General features: G+C 33.5%; 1 protein-coding gene across 1 annotated transcript; it reads left to right on the top strand.

Annotated features, from left to right (window-relative positions):
- The first annotated feature begins 715 nt into the window (after positions 1–715).
- Positions 716–24,376, top strand: LOC139515714 (uncharacterized G-patch domain protein DDB_G0278987-like). The gene is made up of 8 exons (XM_071305377.1): positions 716–857; positions 9,591–9,631; positions 10,155–10,341; positions 11,221–11,339; positions 15,966–16,005; positions 18,063–18,271; positions 20,562–20,981; positions 22,837–24,376. Exons 1-8 carry the CDS (start codon positions 803–805, stop codon positions 22,885–22,887), a joined length of 1,122 nt encoding a protein of 373 aa, XP_071161478.1. The 5' UTR covers positions 716–802; the 3' UTR covers positions 22,888–24,376.
- The last annotated feature ends 146 nt before the right edge of the window (positions 24,377–24,522 follow it).

The following is a 24,522-nucleotide window of genomic DNA, read 5'->3' on the forward strand; positions in this document are numbered from 1 at the left end:
TATTTCATTTCAATCAAGAGTTTTTGATATTGGATAGGACTGTTTATTTTTCTTTGAAATTTGAAATGTTAATCAGCATACACAATAGGCAGTAATACTACAGTATGCCATATATCAGGAAATAATTTGACAATTACGTATGGTTACCGATAAATAATGATTTTTCTCATCTCAACCACTTATATATTATGTTATATTCATCTTTTCCAATTTCTAATGCCTTACACTAACTATATGCTCGCCACATATATGTCATCTTCAAAATATTACTTATCAATATATTTTCTATAATAATTTAATATATAAGAAAGAAAAATCTTACAACATTAGGATAGAGATGGAATGGTTTAATCTTCCAGAGAACTATCAAGTAGGATGTGTGTTTCTTTTGTGATATTTCATATTGCAGTTATTGAATTTTTTCTTCACCACTTATATATAATGAATTCGTCTTTTCCAATTCCAACGTCTTATTCTTTTTTACCTTTTTAATAATTTATACTAGTATTGACGAAAACGCACCAGTAAATTGTCTGAAAAATGACCATGTGGTGATAAAATTACTCTCTGTGGGAAACCAAATCCCTGCTTCTAGAGTTACATCAAGAAGAAGATTTGTTATATAAAACTTATTAATTATTAAGACGACACAAAACACTAATCAATCAAACAAGTAAATTATTAATGTTTTGCTGTTTTGCGTAGTATAATTATTGATCCCTAGTTTCATCGGCATTCAGATTGATCCGAATGAGAATAACGGTATATATTGGAATATTGAGATATTATTGCATAGAGAAACATGGCATCACATGGCGAGGTGGTCATAGCAGTGGTGTTAATTCTATCACACCAGGGTAAGTCAAATAATTGTAATTGATTTAAATTTGATTTATTAAAAGAAAATTGACATGCATTGTAAAAGGGTTCATCCAAAAAAAACATTGTCGGTGCTTTAGAATAGGTTTATTTCACTTCTTTCATTTTGATAGATTTTCAGGCGATAGTTATTTCTGTAAATTCGAGGTGTTATATAAGTTTGTATATTGTTAATATGTATATGTTCTCTGTAACAATTGTTTTAAGAGAATAAAGTATTCATTCGTTCATATTCGACGCTATATCTTCCTATGGAAGACATGGATTTTGCCGCTTCTTCTAGTATGAAACGATGTTTATCCTCTCATGACAGTTTTATTTTCAAGTTTAAAACGCGAGGCTTGCCGAGTTGACTGACTAGTATTTCAAATTTAATATCGACTTTTGATTGAAAAGTGGCGGGATTGAATAGATATTTTCAAAGCTTTATGAGTGACTTAGTCCCCGATTGTCTCTACCTCCGTGTGTTCCGTTACCGACCTACCTATCGAATTAATTCGTGTCACATTAAAAACAGATGCACCGACTTTTTGAAATACCATTGGAAGATTATTATCTGGTTAAAGAACTTCTCATACTGGTCGGACTACGGACAACTATGCGACCGTTCGCTGAATATACAGTTTCCAATGTTACTGTTAACTGCGTAATTGTAAAGTCAACCATCTCATAATGTACAATCATACAGGAAAAATACATAAGTGAATAGAAATAACATTTCAAATCCTTAACAATATTCAAGTATAATGAAAGGGAAACATGTTTGAAAGTGATATGTATATGTGCATTTTCTCACATTTATATAATCATTTATTCATCTGTTTATTCAAATGCAGTTACAACCCTATGAATCATGATAAACACAATCATAACACAATAAACATCTAGTTTTATAAGATATGATTATACCAAAAATTAAAAATATGAATGTATGTATAGCGGTTCTAGATCATGTCAAGTTTTTCAAATGCATTTTTTCAATATTCCATTCGTTCCATTTGTTGGTTAAGTCTAAAAAGAGAGTTGTAAGATACATGAGGGACATTCAAAACCAAACTAAAACCGAGGGAAAGACATCAACAATTAGAGGAAAACAACGAAACAACAGAACACTGAAGTGCAACAAAAATCAAACAACAATGCAACATACGTAGAAACGAATTATTAGATAGATAACAACTGCCATATTCTTGACTTGGTACTGGACATTTTACGAAAAAAAGGGTGGGTTGAACCTGCTTTTGAGGCTATCCAAGCCTCCCCGCTTTATGGCAATGTTAAATATACCGCTAAAATGACAACATAACATGACAGGAATACAGTAAAAATAAATGTTGCAAAAAGGACCTCACAGAAAGAGAAATACATGAATAATAATATAATAGTACATTTCGACATAGAAAACTTAATTCTGACAAACACGAATCCATAAAAAAAAATCGGCGATGATCTCTTGAACTTTCATTTTGTTAGGTTTTATATACTATTCACTGGACTTAAATTGGAGTTCGGCATTTTTGTTAATTTATTATTAAGTTTAAAGATTTTGCACCTTTAATTAACATTCGATGGCTGGTTTATGGAATATAAGTAGACGGAAATTCGTTGGCTATATGTTATTCATAAAAGTAGCCATTGATTTTTCGATTTTATGATATTCAATAACAAATAAATTAATTAATGAATTTATAAATTGAAGTAAGCTATTTGGTCAATCATTGAATAATTAAGATTTACTAAATAGAATTTTATATTCATGATCGATACTAAGAACCTACGGGAATTACGTATCTATCGAATTTAACAGATATGGAAAGATAATTTGTTTATTTATTATTTTCCTTTCTTGTTTCACTGTTTCGATAGTTGATTGTGTTTTTTTTATTCTGAGTAAATCTATTGTGCTTGTTTGGTAATGGATTTTAGTTGTTGCTTTTTTTTCGTGATATTTGTTTTGTTTTTGGTATTTTTGATGGTTTGTTTTTATATGTCGCTGTTTTCCGCATGTATACAAAGGGTTAAAAAGCATTAATGGAAAACGCATTTTTAATAGCAACATTGTGTTTTATATGGTCATAAAACCTTTTATGACTGCATTCCCTAAGTGCATTAACACTTCTACTGATTAACTTCTATGGCCAGAGATAGTAGAATTAACCATTACCACTTGAGACATACACTGTCTCCCTAATTACTTTCATATGTTCTATGCAGGTTGTCCAAATTGCTTTGACGTACTTCATAAGTCTTTGCGTAATAACGGAAGCTTTTTGGTTCTAATACGTGATAGCTATCGATTTGCTATAAGATATTTGACATTTTTGTCGTATTTGAAGAAGGTAGATATTGATTTATAATCATTCTTACACAATATATTATTCTTCTTTGATCCAAAACAATAATACTTTTCTATCTTGTTTCCAATTTGATCCTTTACTGACGCGCGCAGAATTTAGTCAGTATGTGATTCAAATGAATTATTCCTTTAGGATTTTTAGATCCATGCTTAAATTACAATCTCCTAGCGGTATAAAACATATCAGTATAATGATTTTATATTGAGGGTTATTTAACAAAACCAAATGCCACTAGAGAAATAGAGTTGCTTGTTTCTTTCTGACTAGACACATAAGCCATTGACAAGGGAGCAATTTGCAATAATACACTTTTGTAGATTGCTTAATATCCAATTAAACATGGGTTTTTTTCACTTCACAAGAATATGTGTTATAATTTCAATATCAGGACGTACGAAACAAAATTACAGTCTATATTGGTCTGCTTTGTGATTCCTTTTACAAAACAGATTTAATGAGTTCAGGTTTACGTGCAAATATAAGAGCAGTCGAAACTCTTGTTTGTTGTTTGACCTTCTCTTGTGTAGTTTTGTTATTTCACTTGGGTAGAAAATTGGGGGTATGTGTTTGCCCCTCTAGTTTTTGTCAAACATTAAAATGAAAATGAAATAAAGGACACAGACAATCTTCTATAGTATTTATAGACTATTTGGGTATTTTGGAGCGCTCGTTTATTTCAAAAGATGATGTTAATAGAAGGTGAAATACATGAATTCTTGATATCTATATATCCTTGGGTTATTTGTTTGTTGGATTTGCTCCATCTTGAACGTATACAAATATCTGAAAACAAAATCCCTAGACCTTAGCCACCTGGGTTATCTCCTAGCATGAAGCGACCGTCTATGTGGAGGTAAAGGCGTAAGAACTAAATTATCTAACGTATTATCACTATCATGATCCTCTGATTCATTAATACCGAAAGCACTTCCAATTTCATAATTATCACTGATAACTTCTTCTGTTGTATCCTGTTGTTCTGTTTCTACTTCCTGTAACACAACAGTATCTCTAGTGCTTGTTGGAGCACTGTCTGCTGTCATAGCAGGTACAAAATGATATTCATCCTCTGATGAAGACTCAGTAGCTAAGTCCGAATTGTCTGTAACTATGACTATGTGGAGTTGTAACGGTTTGTTCTAAAATATGGCTAATGTTGTAGTTGTAGATTTCGGTGGAGAGTTCTTAATCTGCCTCCGCCATTTTCCTTTTTTACATTGAAAACTGGTATTTCTAAATGGGGTTGTGATATAACTATATATGGTTCGTCCTACCACTTATCCGCAATTTTATGTTTCCCGTCGAACACAACTTTTCTAACTAAAACTGTATCTCCTTTTGCAATCGCTGCACCTCTTGCTCTTAGATCATAACCTTCCTTACGTTTTACATGAGCATTTCTTAAGTTTGCAGCTGCTATTAAATTCATAAACCTCTACTAACCTTTCCCTTAATTCCTGAACATATTTTGTTTGCGGTTTTCGTTGTTTTTCTGTAACTAACCGAAAACTAAATCTATAGGTAATTGCGATTTTCTACTAAACATTAAAAAGTATGGTTATTGATTAGTTTATTGATGTATTGTACATTTATATGCATAAACAAGTGATTCTACATGTAATTTCCAATGGAGTTTATGATTTGGTTCCAAAGCTCCTAACATAGAGAGTACAGCATGGTTAAAAATTTCCTTCTTGATATAATACAGCACCTTATCCTGATCCACTAGCATCTGTGTGTAACTCAAAGGCTTTTGTATAATCGGCATGTCCTAAAACTGGTGCTATTGATAAAAGTTCCTCTAGTTTTTCAAATGCAATTTCCTGTTTTTCTCTCTAATTTCAAGATTTTTTGGTATGCTTTTTCTTTTTATTCTTTTTAGCTGGTGTGGGCATTAATTCGGTAATTTTTTTAGAAATCTGACTAAAGTTTCGTTTAAATATACGGTAGTATCCTGCAAAAACCAATATATTGTCTAGTTTCCTCTCTTGTTTTCGGTGTTGGTCAATTCTTATTTTTCTCTATTTTGTCTGGGTCAGTTTAAACTCGTTCCTCTGAGACTATATGGCCTACATACTTTACCTTTGGTTTGAAGAAGGCACATTTAGCTATTGCCAATTTCAAACAAGAATTCCTAATTCTGTCAAAAACAAGTTTCCATCTCTCCATATGTTCTTCAAATGTTCTAGTATATATGATTATGGCATCTATTAATATACAACATATTTTCAAATATAAGTCTCCGAAGCAATCTTCTATTAAACGCTGGTAAGTTCGATAATCCAACGGTTACCTACAAAAGGACCGACAGTAAAAGCTGAACACTCTTCATGCAGTTTGTATAACTATTCTTGATGATAGCCTGAATTCATATCTACGGTTGATAAGTACTTATTTTCTGCTAGACAATCGAGGTATATCATAGGCATCAAGACGAGACTTCTTGTTAAGCTGTCTAAAATCAACACACATTCTCAGACTCTAAGACAACATTTGATGAGAAAGGACTATGTGATTTCTTTATAATTCCTGTTTACATTAATTGGTGTTAGTTGGATCGAACTTCTTCAATCATTGAAGTTTGTATTCGCCTGTATTTTTGTTTAATCGGTTTATCATCCTTAAGTTCTATTTTAAGTTGTACAAGTGTAGAATGTTCCATATCCGAGTCGCCTTTCGGAAATATATCGGCGTAATCACGAATAAACTGTTTTCCTTTTTCTTCAAGTTTCTGAGTTGTTAAGTTCGCAGTGCTGACTTTAACTTGTTCTAAAAGAGGCTAAGTAAATGCTATATTCAAATCTGCCTTGAATCATATTAAAGTCTGATGAAATAATTGACCTTGAGATGTCATATGGTATCGTTTGGTTCCGTATCTCACATTTTCATGTATTCGTATCGAGATCATTGTGCTCTTCTTTACGTAGTAGAGAATCTCTGACGACAGAATTTATTTTGATCTATTTAGTTTTCATTCTTGGTTTGATTTTAAATTTGAAATCCCAAACTTACGTGTTATATTGTATTAAATAAGTCAAAGACAGGGAAAACAATTGTGGAAAATGTAATAGAGCTTCAGTGTTTTTCTTCGCCTCAACACTAGCTTGAAGGTCTTGAACAACTTAACTATAATATCTAACCACATCAAGATTACGTCGGTATGACCTACTCAATCAGTCTTTATAATATTATACAACGGCTTCAAACCTCATGACAAAGAGCAAAGAAATAATACATGATATTCAGTCATTCCCGTCATTGTATTTATCCTGAAAAATAACATTGCATAAATGTATAAATTGTATTTAAAAGCTTAACTATTATATACAGCACATGATGTTTCTACGTTTGCAACGTTTGCCAAGGCGACAGTGAAATAAATATTACATTTATGAATAAATAAGGAAGTTAGGTAAAAGTCAATAACATAGAAACCCAACGACACTAAAAGGTCAATATACGGTCCTCAACAATAGACCATCTTCCTATCATATGTCAAGCTCTTAATTGTACAGTCTACAAAAGAATTGATTACATTCAACAGAGGCTATCAATGATATGCCATTAAAAAATCCGTACGTAACTCTATGATAAAGGTTAACTAGAACATAAAACCAGAGAATTGATATAAAAAATATGTAGTAATTCTTGGACTTATAACAAGCATTCGGCATTAGGTAAATATCAAGCTAAAAAGGAGCGTAGTTTGACTGTTAAGGGTTATAAATACTCAAATACTAAAGAAAATAGTTGATTAAACCTAGTTCTATTGCTAGTTAACCCTCCCACTTGTATGGCAGTTGTTTATAGTTTATAGTTCTGTTATATTAACAAAATTATAAGCAACCCACACAGACATACTAGGTTTATGTGACAATAATTGGGATCCAGCATTCAAAACTGTGTAAACATACCGGTACATCATAGACATACGATACATGATACTGTTACAAACTGTGTAAACATACCGGTACATCATAGACATACGATACATCATACTGTTACAATATAAGTTTTGCTCTTAATGAATGCCGTACGGTGATGTATAAAGTTGCCTACCTCCACTTCCTTTTGTTGGTGGTGGATAATTGAAGATTATGACTTCAGATGGGATGATGAATTGGTTATTTGTTATTGTCTTACTTTCTCAGCTCACTAGTGACATTTCAACTTTTTCGCAAATCACAACATACTTACTAATATCAATCCGAAACAATTTTGAGTTCCGGGGTCGGTTTGGCCTTTGAATCACATGACGTGTGGTGAACATGTAGCAGAAGATGCCTACCAGAGTCTGACTTAGGGGAGACTGCTCCCCTTTGTGGGAAAAATTGGTTGACCATATAGCGAACCTCTGAAGCGTTACCGGAGCGGGTTCCCTCTTAGGCAGTCACTGGTGTGCCCCCACTTATCAAAATTTCTTGATCCGTCACTGCTTACCATTTTCGACGCACCTGATTAAAGAACTTAGTTTGGACTATAATCAAAACCTCAATTAAGATTGTTATCCGTCCTACGCGTATCTTCATTTACCCTTGAATTATGAAATATTGATATAAAATCGGTTTACTTTCTTTTTAATTGACTGTCAGATATTGAAATTCATCATTGTAGTCAATGTAAAAAATATATTATGATTAATTGATGCTTCAAAGCTCTAGACTGCGTCACTATGGTGCCAATACATAGAAACTTCTTAATTCTTTTTTGCTTTTATATTTAATATGCCTTCAAATGCAACACGTTAGCCCGATCAATGTCAGGGGAGCGATTACACTAAGGCTCTTGAGAGCTCCTGGTATATCGCATTCGTCATGTAGTCGCAGGGCTGACGTCTAATTGAACAATATTCAATGTTTTTAAAACGTGACGGGATTTAAACGTCTATTTCAGTGTGGTTCCTGGCTACTTACATCGCTAAATTACGCAAGGTTTCTATTCGTATCGAATTTTTATTCTTCGAAATTTTCCAATATCTGATATTTATTAATTTCTTTTCAAGCAATAAATAAACAGACCATGCCATTCAACTAAGTAATTTGTGAAACTTATGACATTTTAAATTTAATATAACAATGTTCTTTAATAGCTTGACAAACATATTATTGACAAACGGCAAAACTCTGATTTCACTCTTAAACATTTTACTTTTCCGAGTTTAAAATGTTAAACTGATTCCATATTTGATTATAATCTTTAAAGGATATTTAACATTTTAAAAGTTTTTTTGAAATATTATAGTATGCTATAATAACACAAATAACCTCGACAATAAACAGAATGATTAAAGTCTGCTTCAGAATATCCAATCAAATTTCAATTAACGTCAATCACAAACTTTCAAATTATAAATGATACTGTAATTTTAGCATAATAGTGAAATTGTAACATTATACAAATAATTCTCCGTTCCATTATCCCACGTTAAATGATAATTCTGAAAATACGGTTACAGTTTAGTTTTATGTTGGAATGAATTCTGCAAATTTTATTGTCTGTGTTTTGGTGGGAGAAGATTAATTGTTATTTTATTCTCTGGAATTCTAATTTCTGTAACATCCTCATAGCTTACAACAAAACCAAACAAATCCACAAACAGACAAACAAAATTAGAAAGAATGAAAGCGAAAAGCAATAATGACAAAAACAGGAAAAATATGTAGCGGTACAACTCGGACCGATAAAGTTCTGAAGATTATAAGCAAACTAAAATGATTATAAAACAACATTCAGCACAACCGATGGATATCGAGATTCGATTATTCTAGACAAGCCGTCCAAATAACCTTTATTCGATTGAGAATTATTGCGTTAAAAAAAATGTCAGAAAAATGGCAACACATAGGCATTATGGTTTATTCCTTTATTAATTCCCTATCAATATAAACTAGTGTTTTGAAAAGTTAATTATTTTGAAACTGAGAAGCGAACTCCCTAAATGTTCACTGGCAATAATTTCATGCTTATCCAGGATGATGAGAAACCATTAAAAATGAATACAATATGTAGGTCAAGATGACTGGCATCGCGACAGGAAGGTGGACTAGCAATTTGAACTGCCTATGTTTGATAGGCCTGGGTTCTTTCTCCCCATGAGGAATCGGACTTAACACCCCTTTGCATGATCTCGTCATGAATATGTATGATGAAACATTTGTAACTGGACATTAAGGAACAATGCCAAAAAATGTAAAAAGTCAATAGTTAACCTTTATGCAAAATGATTGAGGAGCTGGAAAAATGCAGATTTATGTTTTTATTTTCAAAGAAACTAGACTAGTTCGCACCTGGTGATGTAACAAATTATTAGATATATTTGTATAATGAAATACAAAGAATTATTTTGTCTTGTAGTTTTGATGAAACCTACTGAAGTGGAGAAGGAAAACAAAGATGTAAGTCACTCACGTGATATGTGTTTTAATATTTTTTTCGAACTCTTTTCTATAGTGCAACCAAACTTGGTCGGTCTGTTAAAGAAATGTCACCTATAATTTGTTCGGTATTTTAAGCCTCTTAACGTAAATAAGTCTGGGATTGCTCTGGCGTCGTTCGACCGTTTTATTAGTTACTGTGGCCGCGTGGAATTTCCATGTTTTTTAGTATATTGCACTCTAGCGTCATCTAGCCAAGCAAGTCCTTAAAGATGACGTATATTTACCTTTTTTGTTTTTGCTTTTATTGAGTTGTTGGGTTTCTACCACACTAATGTAAGCTATTGACAATTATAGATAAAATCGAATCCAGATTTGTAACATTTGTTTTACTTTTCTTTTTTTTCTTCTTTTTTTTTAATTTTTTAATTTAGTAAATTTCAGTGTTCCTTGCTCTATTTGGTTTTTGATACAACTAAATGCCTTTTACACAAAATGTGAGAAATATTTAAGTGTGCATTAATTATCTCCGCTTTAACTAAAGGTGACAAACTTGGAAAAAGAACTGGAATCACAAAAGCCAACAATAACAAAATCATCAGAAAACAGTGAGGACAATGACGATGAAGAATGGGGGAATGCTGCCAAAGGAATAGACGTAGGAAATGTTATCAGAGATGTATTGTTAACGCTCAGAGACCATCCAGAAATCGTCAGAAAGCTAATAGCTGGTATGTAAATATTTTTTTAAGAACTGTCAGAAAGCTAACAGTTGGTATGTGAATTGTGTACGAGTACCAGAAGCTAATAGCTGGTAGGTGAATTGTGTGTACGAGTACCAGAAGCTAATAGGTCAGTTAGCTAATAGCTGGTAGGTGAAATATCAGTTAGCTAATAGCTGGTAGGTGAAATATCGGTAAAGCTAATATCTGGTAGGTGAAATGTTGATTAATGTCAGAAAGCTAATACTAGTAGCTGGTATGTGAAGAGTTGATGAATTATCAGACAGTTCATAGCTGGAATGTGAGTTGTAAATGAATTGTCAGAAAGCTTATAGCTGGTATGTTGATTGGGTATAGGTCTCAGAAAGCGAATAGCTCTGATGGGAATTATCTATGTATTGCCAAAAAAAAATAGAAGCTTGTATGTGAGCTGTATGTGAACTGGTGAAAGAAAGCTAGTAGCTGGTTTGTGAATTGAAAATGAATGTAAAAGGTTAATAGTTGGTATATTAACTAATTGTGTATTGGCCGAAAGGTACTGGCTATTATGTGTAATGTATAAGAATTTTCAGAAAGCTAATGGCTTGTGTAAAAACTGTATATTATTTGTCAGAAAGGTAATAGCTGGTATGTTAATTGAATATAAATTGCCAGAATCGAATAGCCGGTATGTGAATTATGTAAGAGTGTGAGAAGCTAATAGCTGGTTTGTGCATTGTCCGAAAATGCATAGCTGTTTTGTGAATTGCAAAAAAGCTAATAGTTGTTATGTGAATTGCTAGAAAGCAAAAGCTGGTATTTGAATTGTATATGTGAATTGTCATATCATAATGTGAGCTATTGTTGCAGTGCTCATGTTTGGTTATCATTAAACTTTTTATTTTTTAGACGAGGAAAGGAGCCTAGCAGAACAGGTTTTGTCATCTGAACACGACACAGTACTATCTGACAAGGATGATATAGTACTCCCACGAGACTTTCAGTTACCACCGCCACAACTTCAACAGGTAATATTTTCTAAGTAGTATAGTAGCATTGCTCAATGATGATTTAGAGGGTGTCCTATTTTTTCAGGAAGAAGGAATCATGGTTAATGCGAGAACTTAACATCATGGTTAATTCGAGAACTAACCAAACTCAGATATCTTTGCTCTTAATTTTGCACATTTGCGAAATGCGATTCGAAAGTTACAAATTGAAATTGGCTTGACCCTTTTTGGACAGAGACTGAGTGTCGAAATGAGAGCAGGTTTGAGTCAATCATTGTCCAAGTGTATACAGAATATTTACAAGAGTATCAAATAGCCTGATTTTGATTTATAATAATTTAAGAAATATAACCAAGGTAACTGAGTACACATGATACGATCGCAAAATAAAACTAGAGGCTCTCAAGAACCTGTATTTGAGAGCCTGTTTCGTTCACCTGACTCTACTTGGGTTTTTGAAATCATATTAAAAAAAAAGATTTTGGCCACAAAGTTACAACACTTGGTCAGCATCTCATAAGGAACATTCATGCTATGTAGGGTTTCATTCCATTCAGTGGTTCTCTAAAAGAAGACTTTTGTATGCAATAAGTCATGTGTATGTATTTCCCATAGGATCCTATGTTAAACTAAATCCCCTGCTGGTGGCCATCTTGGATGATGGATCGGCTACAAAGTAACAACCCTTGGTCAGCACCTCATAAGATCTATTCATGCCATGTTTGGTTTGATTCCATTCAGTTGTTCTCTAAAAGAAGTCATTTGTATGCATTTCCCAAAGGGTCCTATGATAAACTAAGTCCCCCGCTGACGGCCATCTTGGATGATGGATCGGCTACAAAGTAATAACACTTGGTCAGCACCTCATAAGATCTATTCATGCCATGTTTGGTTTCATTCCACTCATTGGTTCTCTAATAGAAGTCATTTGTATGCATTTCCCAAAGGGTCTTAGGTTAAACTAAGTCCACCCTAGCGGCCATCTTGGATAATAGATCGGCTATAAAGTAACAACAATTGGTCAGCACCTCATAAGGAACATTCATGCCATGTTTAGTTTCATTTGATTCAACGGTTCTCTAACTGAAGTCATTTGTATGCATTTCCCTTAGGGTCCTATGTTTAACTAAGTCCCCCGCTGGCGGCCATCTTGGATGATGGGATCGGCTACAAAGTAACAACACTTGGTCAGCACCTCATAAGGAACATTCATACCATGTTTGGTTTGATTCCATTCAGTGGTTCTCTAAAAGAAGTCATTTGTATGCATTTCCCTTAGAGTCCTATGTTAAACTAAGTCCCCCGCTGACGGGCATCTTGGATGGTACATCGGCTTCCTAGTAATAACACTTGGTCAGCGCCTCATAAGGAACGTGCATGCCATGTTTGGTTTCATTCCATTCAACAGTTCTCTAAAAGAAGTCATTTGTATGCATTTCCCATATATGGTCCTATGTTAAACTAAGTCCCCCGCTGGCGGCCATCTTGGATGATGGATCGGCTACAAAGCTACAACACTTGGTCAGCACCTCATAAGGAACAGTCATGCCATGTTTGGTTTGATTCTATTTTGTGGTTCTCTAAACGAAGTCATTAGTATGCATTTCCCATAGGGTCCAATGTTAAACTAAGGTCCCCGCTGGCGGCCATCTTGGATGATGGATCGGCTACAAAATAACAACACTTGATCAGCACCTCATAAGGAACATTCGAGCCATGTTTGGTTTGATTCCATTCAGTGGTTCTCTAGAAGAAGTTCAAAATGTAAAATGTTAACGACAACGGACAACGACAGACGACAACGGACGACGGACGCCAAGTGATGAGAAAAGCTCACTTGGCCCTTCGGGACAGGTGAGCTAAAAATAACAAAGCATCTCGTATAACCTTGAACTATTCTTCGTTGTTTAACTAAATTCCCCGAAAGCAAATTGAATCTTGTTTTCTACTTTTATGTATTGTTACAAAAGAAAAACCAGATTCACTGAAATTTTATAAACCCATGAAATATCAAAAGGAAATTTCAATTGTTTGGAATATAACACAATTAAATGCCTGCAGTTATGTCCATAGGCAGCTGAATGCCTTGTAAAGACCGTAATGCGAGACGCACAAGAACGTAAAATTCTTAACAATAGTGTAAAAAACGGTTAACCTGACAATGTTATGTTATGTTGTAAAATGAAATGGTTTAATTAGGTCTACAATCGATTAGTATTAAACACAAGTTACACGGAGTCAGCTGTTCGCTTCAGCGCAAACATCAGAAAAGACTGAAAATAGACAATTCAAAGGCGGCCAATAAAAAATCAAGTAGAAGGATAGACAACACCACGGGTCTCGTCTTCTATGTTGATTTTGAAGCAACAACTTTCTGTCGCAAATAAACAATGTTTGTAAAATATTATAGCAGAAATCAGAGAAACAAACAACTTTTTTAGCTCACCTGGCCCGAAGTTAAACTAAGTCCCCCGCTGGCGGCCATCTTGGATGATGGATAGGCTACAAAGTAACAACACTTGGTCAGCACCTCATAAGGCACATTCATGCCATGTTTGGTTTGATTTCATTTAGTGGTTCTCTAGAAGAAGTCATTTGTATGCATTACCATAGGGTCCTAAGTTAAACTTAGTCCCCCGCTGGCGGCCATCTTGGATGATGGATCGGCTACAAAGTAACAACACTTGGTCAGCACCTCATAAGACACATTCATGCCATGTTTGGTTTCATTTAGTGTTGTCAAATCGTACACTTTTGCCTAACCGGTTACTCGTATTACCGATAGTTTAAGTTAATGTTTGAAGGCCTTATCAAAAGTACCCTACACATCGATATAAGAAGACATGACATGAATGTTCCTTATGAGGTGATGACCAAGTGTTGTTTCTTTGTAGCCGATCCATCATCCGAGATGGCCGCCAGCGGGGGACTTAGTTTAACATAGGATCCTATGGGAAATGCATACAAATGACTTCTTTTAGAGAACCACAGAATGGAATGAAACCAAACATGGCATGAATGTTCCTTATGAGGTGCTGACCAAGTGTTGTTACTTTGTAGCCGATCCATCATTCAAGATGGCCGCCAGCGGGGGACTTAGTTTAACATAGGATCCTATGGGAAATGCATACAAATGACTTCTTCTAGAGAACCACTGAATGGAATGAAACCAAACATGGTATAATTGTGCCTTATGAGGTGCTGACCAAGTGTTGTTACTTTATAGCCGATCCATCATCCAAGATGGCCGCCAACGGGGGACTTAGTTTAACATAGGACCCTATGGGAAATGCATACAAATGACTTCTTCTAGAGAACCACTAAATGGAATGAAACCAAACATGGCATGAACGTTACTTATGAGATGCTGACCAAGTGTTGTTACTTTGTCTCCGATCCATCATCCAAGATGGCTGCCAGCGGGGGGGGGGGGGGGGGCTTAGTTTAACATAGGACCCTTTGGAAAATGCATACAAAAGTCTTCTTCTAGAGAACCAAGGAATTGAATGATATCAAACATAGCATGAATAGTCCTTTGCTAATGAGGTGCTGGCCAAGTGTTGTTACTTTGTAGTCAAATTTTATCTGTTTTTATATGATTTCAAAAACCCAAGTAGAGTCAGGTGAGCGATACAGGCTCTTGAGAGCCTCTAGTTTTATTTAACATGAATCTACTCGTAGATAGTAATTTTCATCACTTGAAATACATGACCAAAATGCTACCTTATAAGAGTTATTGCCTTAAATGAAAATGGAAACTTAAGTTTCGATAACAAAAATGTTCAACAAAATATGATCTACAAATAAGTAAAGATCGACAAATTGTCAAATTACCCCTGAGAAGAGTTATTGCCCTTGAGAGAAAAAAAAATCTCTCTTGTTTTTCAGTGAGCGATTCTGGCTCTTCGGATCCTCTTTCTTTTATGATTGACTGACATTATAAGCATTGCAGTATAAGTTTCCAGGTGAAATGTATTACAAGACCCTTACAAGTTTTCTCTTTAACAATTAATCATAACAAATATAGAATTCACTTTTATACAATAAACATGCCACCTCCTTGGTGTATTACCACGTAAATATCTCATATTTTATTCCCCAGACATATGAATTACCAAGAAAGTTATCATTAGGCATATGATTAAACGCATTATTGGATAGATCTTCTTGTTTAATCGAATGGACGTTAGTAATGCAGTTCAGACCATTGACTTGTGTATAATTCGATTTATATACAAGTGTTTTTGAGAACCAAGTTAATCTGTAATGCAAATTTTTCGAAAATAGACTGCTTTGTTGATTACTTTCAGTTACCCACCCCGCAACAGTCATGGTCATCAATTGACTGTCCAATTTCATCATGTCTTTCCAAGGTCAAAAACTTTGACATCGTATAAAATTTACATAGTGTTGTTTTCATTTTTCTCTACTGTCATGTATTTCAGCAGCACATACACTTAAATTCGTATATAGATACCGGTATAAGAAGGTTTGGAATGAGTGACAACTCTCCGTCCATGTCACATTTTGTAAAAGTAAACCAATATATATGCATGTTTACCTCCTTTGTTTAAAAGTTAACAATACCGTACAGTAAGGTTTATAAATTTATGGTGAGTGCTCTATTCCTTGTTTCATTTGTAGGCTCCAAAGAGGGTTGTAAAAAAGATGGGAGCATACAATGGTAGGTAAATCATTTCCTTAACATCTCTTATGCACAGTATTTTACCGAAATTACAAACTTATGAAAACACATGCCTTTTATAACTGTGGGTTTTCCTCATTATTGAAGACCGTACGAGGACCTATAGCTGTTTATTTTTCTGTCTCATTTGGTCTCTTGTGAGGAGCTGTATTATTTAAGTAATTAGTTTTTCCATTTAATCATTCATTCTTTCAATCAAATGATTGCATGATTGGTCGTAGTTTACTATACTCGTCCAGTTTTGAATATCTCATGCATGTTTACCTTTTTAGTTAAAAGTTACAGACTAATGGGAGATCGTCAATAATTCATTGCTTCTATTGTCCATGTTGTTTATTACATTAAATGTCTGGTGATCTGCGTCGGATATCAAAAGATCTGTTAACATATTTCGGGTTGAAAAAAATCTCTATCCAAAGTATGTAACTGTTTGAAAATTAAGGTTGATTGATTGATTGATTGTTGTTTGCTTAACGTCCAGTGGGAAATTGAGTTGATATATACGAACCTGCAAAACATACTAAAAATTCGAATGTATCAAAACCAATCAAAGTCCTATACTTTTACACATATACGTGCGCTTGAGATAGCGTCTTATACTTTTACACATATACGTGACTTGAGCTAGCGTCTTATACTTTTACACATATACGTGACTTGAGCTAGCCTCTTATACTTTTACACATATACGTGCCCTTGAGCTAGCCTCTTATACTTTTACACATATACGTGACTTGAGATAGCGTCTTATACTTTTACACATATACGTGCCCTTGAGCTAGCCTCTTATACTTTTACACATATACGTGCGCTTGAGATAGCGTCTTATACTTTTACACATATACGTGACTTGAGCTAACGTCTTATACTTTTACACATATACGTGACTTGAGCTAGCCTCTTATACTTTTACACATATATGTGCCCTTGAGCTAGCCTCTTATACTTTTACACATATACGTGACTTGAGATAGCGTCTTATACTTTTACACATATACGTGCCCTTGAGCTAGCCTCTTATACTTTTACACATATACGTGCGCTTGAGATAGCGTCTTATACTTTTACACATATACGTGACTTGAGCTAGCGTCTTATACTTTTACACATATCCGTGACTTGAGCTAGCCTCTTATACTTTTACACATATACGTGCCCTTGAGCTAGCCTCTTATACTTTTACACATATACGTGACTTGAGATAGCGTCTTATACTTTTACACATATACGTGCCCTTGAGCTCGCCTCTTATACTTTTACACATATACGTGACTTGAGATAGCGTCTTATACTTTTACACATATATGTGCGCTTGAGCTAGCGTCTTATACTTTTACACATATATACGTGCCCTTGAGCTAGCCTCTTATACTTTTACACATATACGTGCGCTTGAGCTAGCGTCTTATACTTTTACACATATATACGTGCCCTTGAGCTAGCCTCTTATACATTTACACATATACGTGCGCTTGAGCTAGCGTCTTATACTTTTACACATATACGTGACTTGAGCTAGCCTCTTATACTTTTACACATATACGTGACTTGAGCTAGCGTCTTATACTTTTACACATATACGTGACTTGAGCTAGCCTCTTATACTTTTACACATATACGTGACTTGAGCTAGCGTCTTATACTTTTACACATATACGTGCCCTTGAGCTAGCCTCTTATACTTTTACACATATACGTGCGCTTGAGCTAGCGTCTTATACTTTTACACATATACGTGACTTGAGCTAGCCTCTTATACTTTTACACATATACGTGCGCTTGAGCTAGCATAAGTTTGATTTCTATTTAAAGCAGTTCTATAATAATAATTTTGTTACTTGGGCATTTAAAACTTATTTTATGTCCTGTTTAGCATCTACTGATAAATTCTGCAAACCATAGTTGAAAACATTCACAAAAATATATATAAAATATCATCAGATTACATACTAAGGAAAAAGACAACATTGACTGTATTCTTTTGTCTTTTGGGCTCTGTATTTCACTTTTTTTTTTCTTTTTTTTTCCAATGACAGAAATGAACAAACGACAGAAGGAGAACCCAGAAGAGACTATAGATATGACATTTCCAGTAGAAGGTGGTTCGTTTGAAGCAGATGATAATTTAAACCAGGGTTCAGATGAAATGAAACTGATTAAAGATATAGATGATACGGATCAGCTAAAGGAGGGTGGTTCCAATCAAATCACATATTCCGACCTGAAACGAAGCCATGACTCATCGGTGAGTAATATCCCTTGTATTTCACAGAGCTCTTCAATATTCATTTTTTTTAATAAACCTCTCCAATATCCATTCTATTTTCAATATTAATTTGTTATATATTTAGATATATATTATATGTATATGTGTAATTCAGTTTATATGTTTTACGGAACTGTACAAGTGATGTCCGGAAACGCCTTTTTGTTTTACTCTCTCTTATTAAAATGTCGTTAACGTAAGATGTGTTTTTGTTCATGAGCTAGTCGCAACCCCAACACTAGTATTAATAAGACGAGGCGATATCGTTACATGGTGGAGTGACCCTAAAAAGATTATTAGGAGACTTTTAACAATTTTATGAGAATATTTGCTGTTTTTAAAAGACATTTTAATTATTTTTGAAAATGTGACTCCCGTTAATAATACATGTAGACCCCATACACGAGGACGATACACGTGGTTGATTCGTCAATATGGATACATTATGAGAGCATTAGACTAGTGAATTATTCGAACAAATATTTATTTTAAAACTATATATCCAAACAAACATAGAGACATTTATTTTAATACATTGAATCGTCATTTATACATAGTAGATGATTCTTCCCCGTGTCAGAAAACATCATGGACGTCCGTGGGTATATTCAAATATATATGGTCTTGTATAGACGAAATAAATTGGAATAATATGAGATTGCAAAAATAAAGATTAATTATAGTATGCATTGCCTGTATTTATTTTCATTTATGTAGAATGTGAGATTTATCTCATTTCTGCTCGTCTACTTACAGCTGAGCGTACAGTATGTGAGATTTTTCTCATTACTGATTTTTTCCGTGTGATATATATATAAAACATTGTATTTTTATTGGGGCAAATGAAGACCAAGAGGCAAAAGAAAAGAGAATTGTGAACATTTATTGTGTGTTCCCTATTATATTTTGTATTATTATGCATTGATGTTTTATTATATCATTCCGGCATCACTTACATATATGATTATTGCAATATTTTGTATTGATTATTGATAACATGAATAATTTTGTTTGATAAACTATTTTTTTTTTGTAATGAAGCTTTTATTAGAATTTAAAGGCAGTTAGCCTAAATTACTTTTGAAAGGCAAATTCATTGACTTTAGAACATGTAGTTAAAAGAAGGGTTTTTTTGTGTTTTTTTTTTCATTTTGAATATAGGATTTTGCGTATCGTATAAAACTTTTGTTTGTAATTTCGAAAGTTGCAAGGATTAGTTAAAGACTTAATCGTATTGTCAAAACTTTATAAAGAAAACTACACTTTATTTTAAGAAATGAACATTGTTTTTTCTGTAGTGCGGATTGTTAGTGAAATAAGTTTAATACCCCCAAAACATGGAAATTGGAATAGTAAGGCATAGATAACCAAATGATATTGTATGAATACCTGTCAGTGACTTTTATATGTTAATCACGAATAACCTGAGTAGTATTGCTGTGAATAGTATGGTTCACGAGAAATTCAGAGTGCATGAGAGTAGTATGAGCTGGTCTTATATTGTATTTTTGTGTGAGACTCTTTGAAAGTGTGCATATTTTATCACGTTTAGCATTTATCTACAAAATAAGAGTAAGGTCTCTGGTGATTTCATAGTAATTTATATCATATGATATTAACTGTCACGTTTATGACGAACAAGATATTTTCTATACATGTAGTACTCTGCAATTTGTTACAAGATGCTTATTCCACAAAGTTATCCATACCAGTTACTTGTTTGTTTTTATATATTGAAAGTTTGAATATTATGGAAGTTAGAAAGCTATATTGGTATTATTGATCATGTATTTTATTTGATTATGGTATGAATTCCACATATGCAAAAATTCATTGGGAATTTTCTTTCTGCCGGGGGATGTTATATATTTAGATATATATTATATGTATATGTGTAATTCAGTTTATATGTTTTACGGAACTGTACAAGTGATGTCCGGAAACGCCTTTTTGTTTTACTCTCTCTTATTAAAATGTCGTTAACGTAAGATGTGTTTTTGTTCATGAGCTAGTCGCAACCCCAACACTAGTATTAATAAGACGAGGCGATATCGTTACAAATTCTATTCCATAAAAATCTTCAATATTTCTTTTTTCCTTCTATAGGTTTCTTCTGTATTCCTTTTATTCAATAGAGTTTTTTTAATTTTCAAGCTACAATGTACTGCAGTACGTGCATACACTTCAAAAGCCTTCAAGTAAATAATGAAAAAACAACAAACTGCTAAAATTTAAAATCTCTTAACAGTTCATTTTGGTGTTTTAACAGAAAGAGGAAGACTCTAAATCAGATGAAAGCAATGCCTCTGAAGAATTATCTAAAGCAGAATACTGGAAGACATACAAAAATAATGGAAATCAAAGACACAAACCAAGGCAGCACAAATCTCGGAATTGGAAGGAACACAAAGAAATGAATTCAGATGAAAGTTATAACAAAATTTCAAAAGAAGCTGAGGTCTGGAAAAAACATAAAGCAAACAACAAGAAACAAGAGAATGACCAGAGCAAGGGTGAATTCTGGAAGAACTATGGTAAACATAAGGACAGTGGAAGCAATTCAGAATCTTCAGAGAACAAATATAAAGTAGACAGTCCAGAACTTAGTGATACTGACAGCAATGATAGATCCTCTAAAGACAAATCAGGTAGCAGATCGTCTGACAGCATAGACAGTGATGAAAACGAGGTATACTGAAAATTTTATTATTTGAAAAAAAAAGAAAAAACCTTTGTTTCCCCAATAAAATGTTTTCATGTCGTTGTGCTTAGAAGATGTCTCTCAAACTTTGTTTCCAAACATTTAGCAAAAAAAGTTCAAATGACATTTTTTCTCCCTGACAGTGCTCACAAATATTGTCCTACAATAAACAATAAAGTATGAGATTTTGACACTATCTATTGCAAAAAGTGAAGGAGTGGGGAACAAGCAACACTGAATGTGAACAATGACTCAAAGTACATCAAAGTTCATCAAAGTACACAAATCAATTATTAATGATCCAGTTTTACATAATTACAAAAAAAAAGAAGATGTGGTATAATTACCAATTAGACAACTTTCCAACAGAGATAAAATAGTATAGAAGTTAGCAATTATCAGTCACCATACATCATATATTGATGAGCAAAACCCATACCACACTACCAATGAAAAACAATTCATACAAAAAGTCTCAAAAGCGAATTTATGTAAGTACTTAAAAACTAAATAAATAAAAAAAAGTAAGAAAACAACTACTGAAATAAAGGCCTTGACATTGGACAAGTACACTGATATACAAGAGGCTGTCACAACGACAGCAAACCGGATTTATTTACATTTATTTGTGTCCTGGCAATATCACAAGAACCATTACTGATGAATGGTGAAAGTGAAAATCATCAATATCAAATTTGACCTCCATTTTGTCATCAGTATCAACATTTTGAAATAATAATATTTGAAAAGCTTAGATTGAATGGTTCATGAGTAAATGCAACAAACGCCATTTTACAATCTTTCAAGAACCATAACTCCTGAACAGTAAAAGTCAAAATCGTCATTATGGAACTTGACCTCTATTTTGTCATCAGTAACAACATATTAAAATTTCAAAAGCTTTGGTTGAATGTTTCATGAGAAAATGCACAGACACGACGGGAAACACCATTTTTCAATCTTTCAAGAACCATAACTCCTGAACGGTAAAAGTCAAAATCGTCATTATTGAACTTGACCTCCATTTTGTCATCAGTAACAGCATATTAAAATTTTGGAAGCTTTGGTAGAACAGTTCATGCATAAATGCACGGACACGACTGGAAACTCCATTTTTCAATCTTTCAAGAACCATAACTCCTGAACGGTAAAAGTCAAAATCGTCATTATTGAACTTGACCTCCATTCTGTCATCAGTAACAACATATTAAAATTTGGGAAACTTTGGTAGAACAGTTCATGAGTAAATGCACGGACACGACTGAAAACTCCATTTTTCAATCTTTCAAGAACCATAACTCCTGAACGGTAAAAGTCAAAATCGCCATTATTTAACTTGACCTCCATATAGTTGTCAGTAATAACATATTAAAATTTTAAAAGCTTTGGTTGAACGGTTCATGAGTTAATGCACGGACAACATTTGATTGCCGCCTTTCAAGAACCATAACTCCTGAACGGTAAAAGTCAAAATCGCCATTATTGAACTTGACCTTCGTATAGTTGTCAGTAATAACATATTAAAATTTTAAAAGCTTTGGTTGAACGGTTCATGAGTTAATGCACGGACAACATTTGATTGCCGCCCGCCCGCCCGCCCGCCCGGCCGCCCGCCCGCCCGGCCGCCCGGCCGCCCGGCCGCCCGCCGTACATCCCCAAATCAATAACCGACATTTTTGTCACAAAAATCCGGTTAAAAACTGTAAAATTCCACTGAAATCTTCCAGTTAGTTAGTGCATACTGTAAAGTAGCATTATATGTTTATATTTTCATAAAATTAAGCCAACATAAGCATCCATTTATGATATTTCTTCCCTGACATAATTTTTCATTATTTGACAGAATGAGCTGTACAAGTTGACAAAGGAAGAGAAGCACAGATCTGTAATGTGAAAGTGAAAAAAGACAAACACCATGGATTCACATACCATTAGATTCACATATCATGTTTTACATATGCCAAAGAACTGTTGTCATGGAATTCAGGATATCATTTAACATAGAAGATGACAGACCTCACTACTTCAAGAAAATATGTAAATTCTGAACATTATAAATTGTCAATTATGATCTATTATACCTTCTTTAAACATAAAAACAAATCTGATTTTCCATACTGTGTGATGCAATCATCTAGTGCTGATATAACCCTTGCACTTATCACTTTTCCCCATTGTTGTACCATAAGCCTTAATATTGTAAGTGATATAACTATAAATGGATCTTTGTCATGCAATGAACCAATTGATGTTGAGCATCCAAAAAGGGAAATAATTTTGTAATTATTAACAATTAAACAAAGAATTTTCCATGTCAAAGTATGTAATTCCTTGCACTAACCAGTTTTTCACCCAATATAGTGTTCAAATAGTATATGAAAAGGAAAGGATTGGATCTTTACCATGCAATATATCAATTAACAGTGATTGACATCCCAAAGGGGACATAACTGTGTAATTAACCATTAAACTAAGAAGCAAATGTAAGAATCAATTGTAGGAGTACCTACAAACTTATCTTATTATAACAGAAAAAATATGATCTCCTTGAATCTAGATCAAGCAAAGGTTAAAACCCAATTTAGTAGAATAGCATTTACTTTGTACATATTTTTTTTATCCAAGTAAAGGTAAAGTCTTAACAGTCTAAAAGAGTGCATTTCTTGCCCAAAAAATGCCAGTTTCAATTATGAACCTGAATATTCACAACTTAAAATACATTTTATTACTTGAAGCCAATGAACACCTTAATACTTATGTGCAAATTTTTAATATTCAAAGAGTTGATTCTTAATCTGCACATTTTTAGATAATTTGTATTTTAAAACATGCACATTTCTAGAATATTCATATCTAAAATTAGAAAAACTAGAGAATTTTTTTTAGATTATTCATATTAAAAAGCATGAAGATTTTGAGAAGGAGGAAGAATTTCATTGTTTACATCATGTTTGCATTTTTCATATTTGTTTATTTTTATAATCTTTAAATGTTGTTATTTCTTGTTATATCTTTACCAGCTATAAAATAGCTACTTGTTAAAATACATTCTCCCCAGATGCATTGTTAAAAATACATTCTCCCAGGATGCATTGTTTATAGTACATTCTCCCAAGATGCAAAGTGATATAGCATCACTCTTTTTTGTGACAAAATATAGCATATTTCTCAAAATTCTTAAAATAAATGAATGCCTTTTATTGTTCTTAACATATCAAATCTCATTAACTGGTACTCTGTTCAATTTGATCTAGTTTGGATACTCTGTTTAATGTTTCGGCAGTTAAAACTAGGTTTTAATCATTTTTATTGTATGGTTGTTTTTAACGACTTATGTCTGATCTGTTTCTCTATTATATAAATTCTTTTAAAATGTTTTAAAAGTTAGTTACTTTTTTAAGCCTCAATTTCTTGCTTTCAAATAACAAACATTCACACTATAGATAACTATATAAATAAGAAGTGTTAGATTGCACATAAGACAACTTTTCACAAGAGACCAAATGACACAGAAATTAACAACTATAGG

This window comes from Mytilus edulis, chromosome 3 (assembly GCF_963676685.1).
Source record: "Mytilus edulis chromosome 3, xbMytEdul2.2, whole genome shotgun sequence".
Taxonomy (NCBI): domain Eukaryota; kingdom Metazoa; phylum Mollusca; class Bivalvia; order Mytilida; family Mytilidae; genus Mytilus; species Mytilus edulis.

Excerpts from the sequence above, each read along its gene's own strand:
- LOC139515714 (XM_071305377.1), top strand. The coding sequence starts at position 803 with ATGGCATCACATGGCGAGGTGGTCATAGCAGTGGTGTTAATTCTATCA. Across the intron at positions 10,342-11,220 it reads CGTCAGAAAGCTAATAGCTG|ACGAGGAAAGGAGCCTAGCA; the intron begins GTATGTAAATAT and ends TTTATTTTTTAG. Across the intron at positions 20,982-22,836 it reads TAGACAGTGATGAAAACGAG|AATGAGCTGTACAAGTTGAC; the intron begins GTATACTGAAAA and ends ATTATTTGACAG.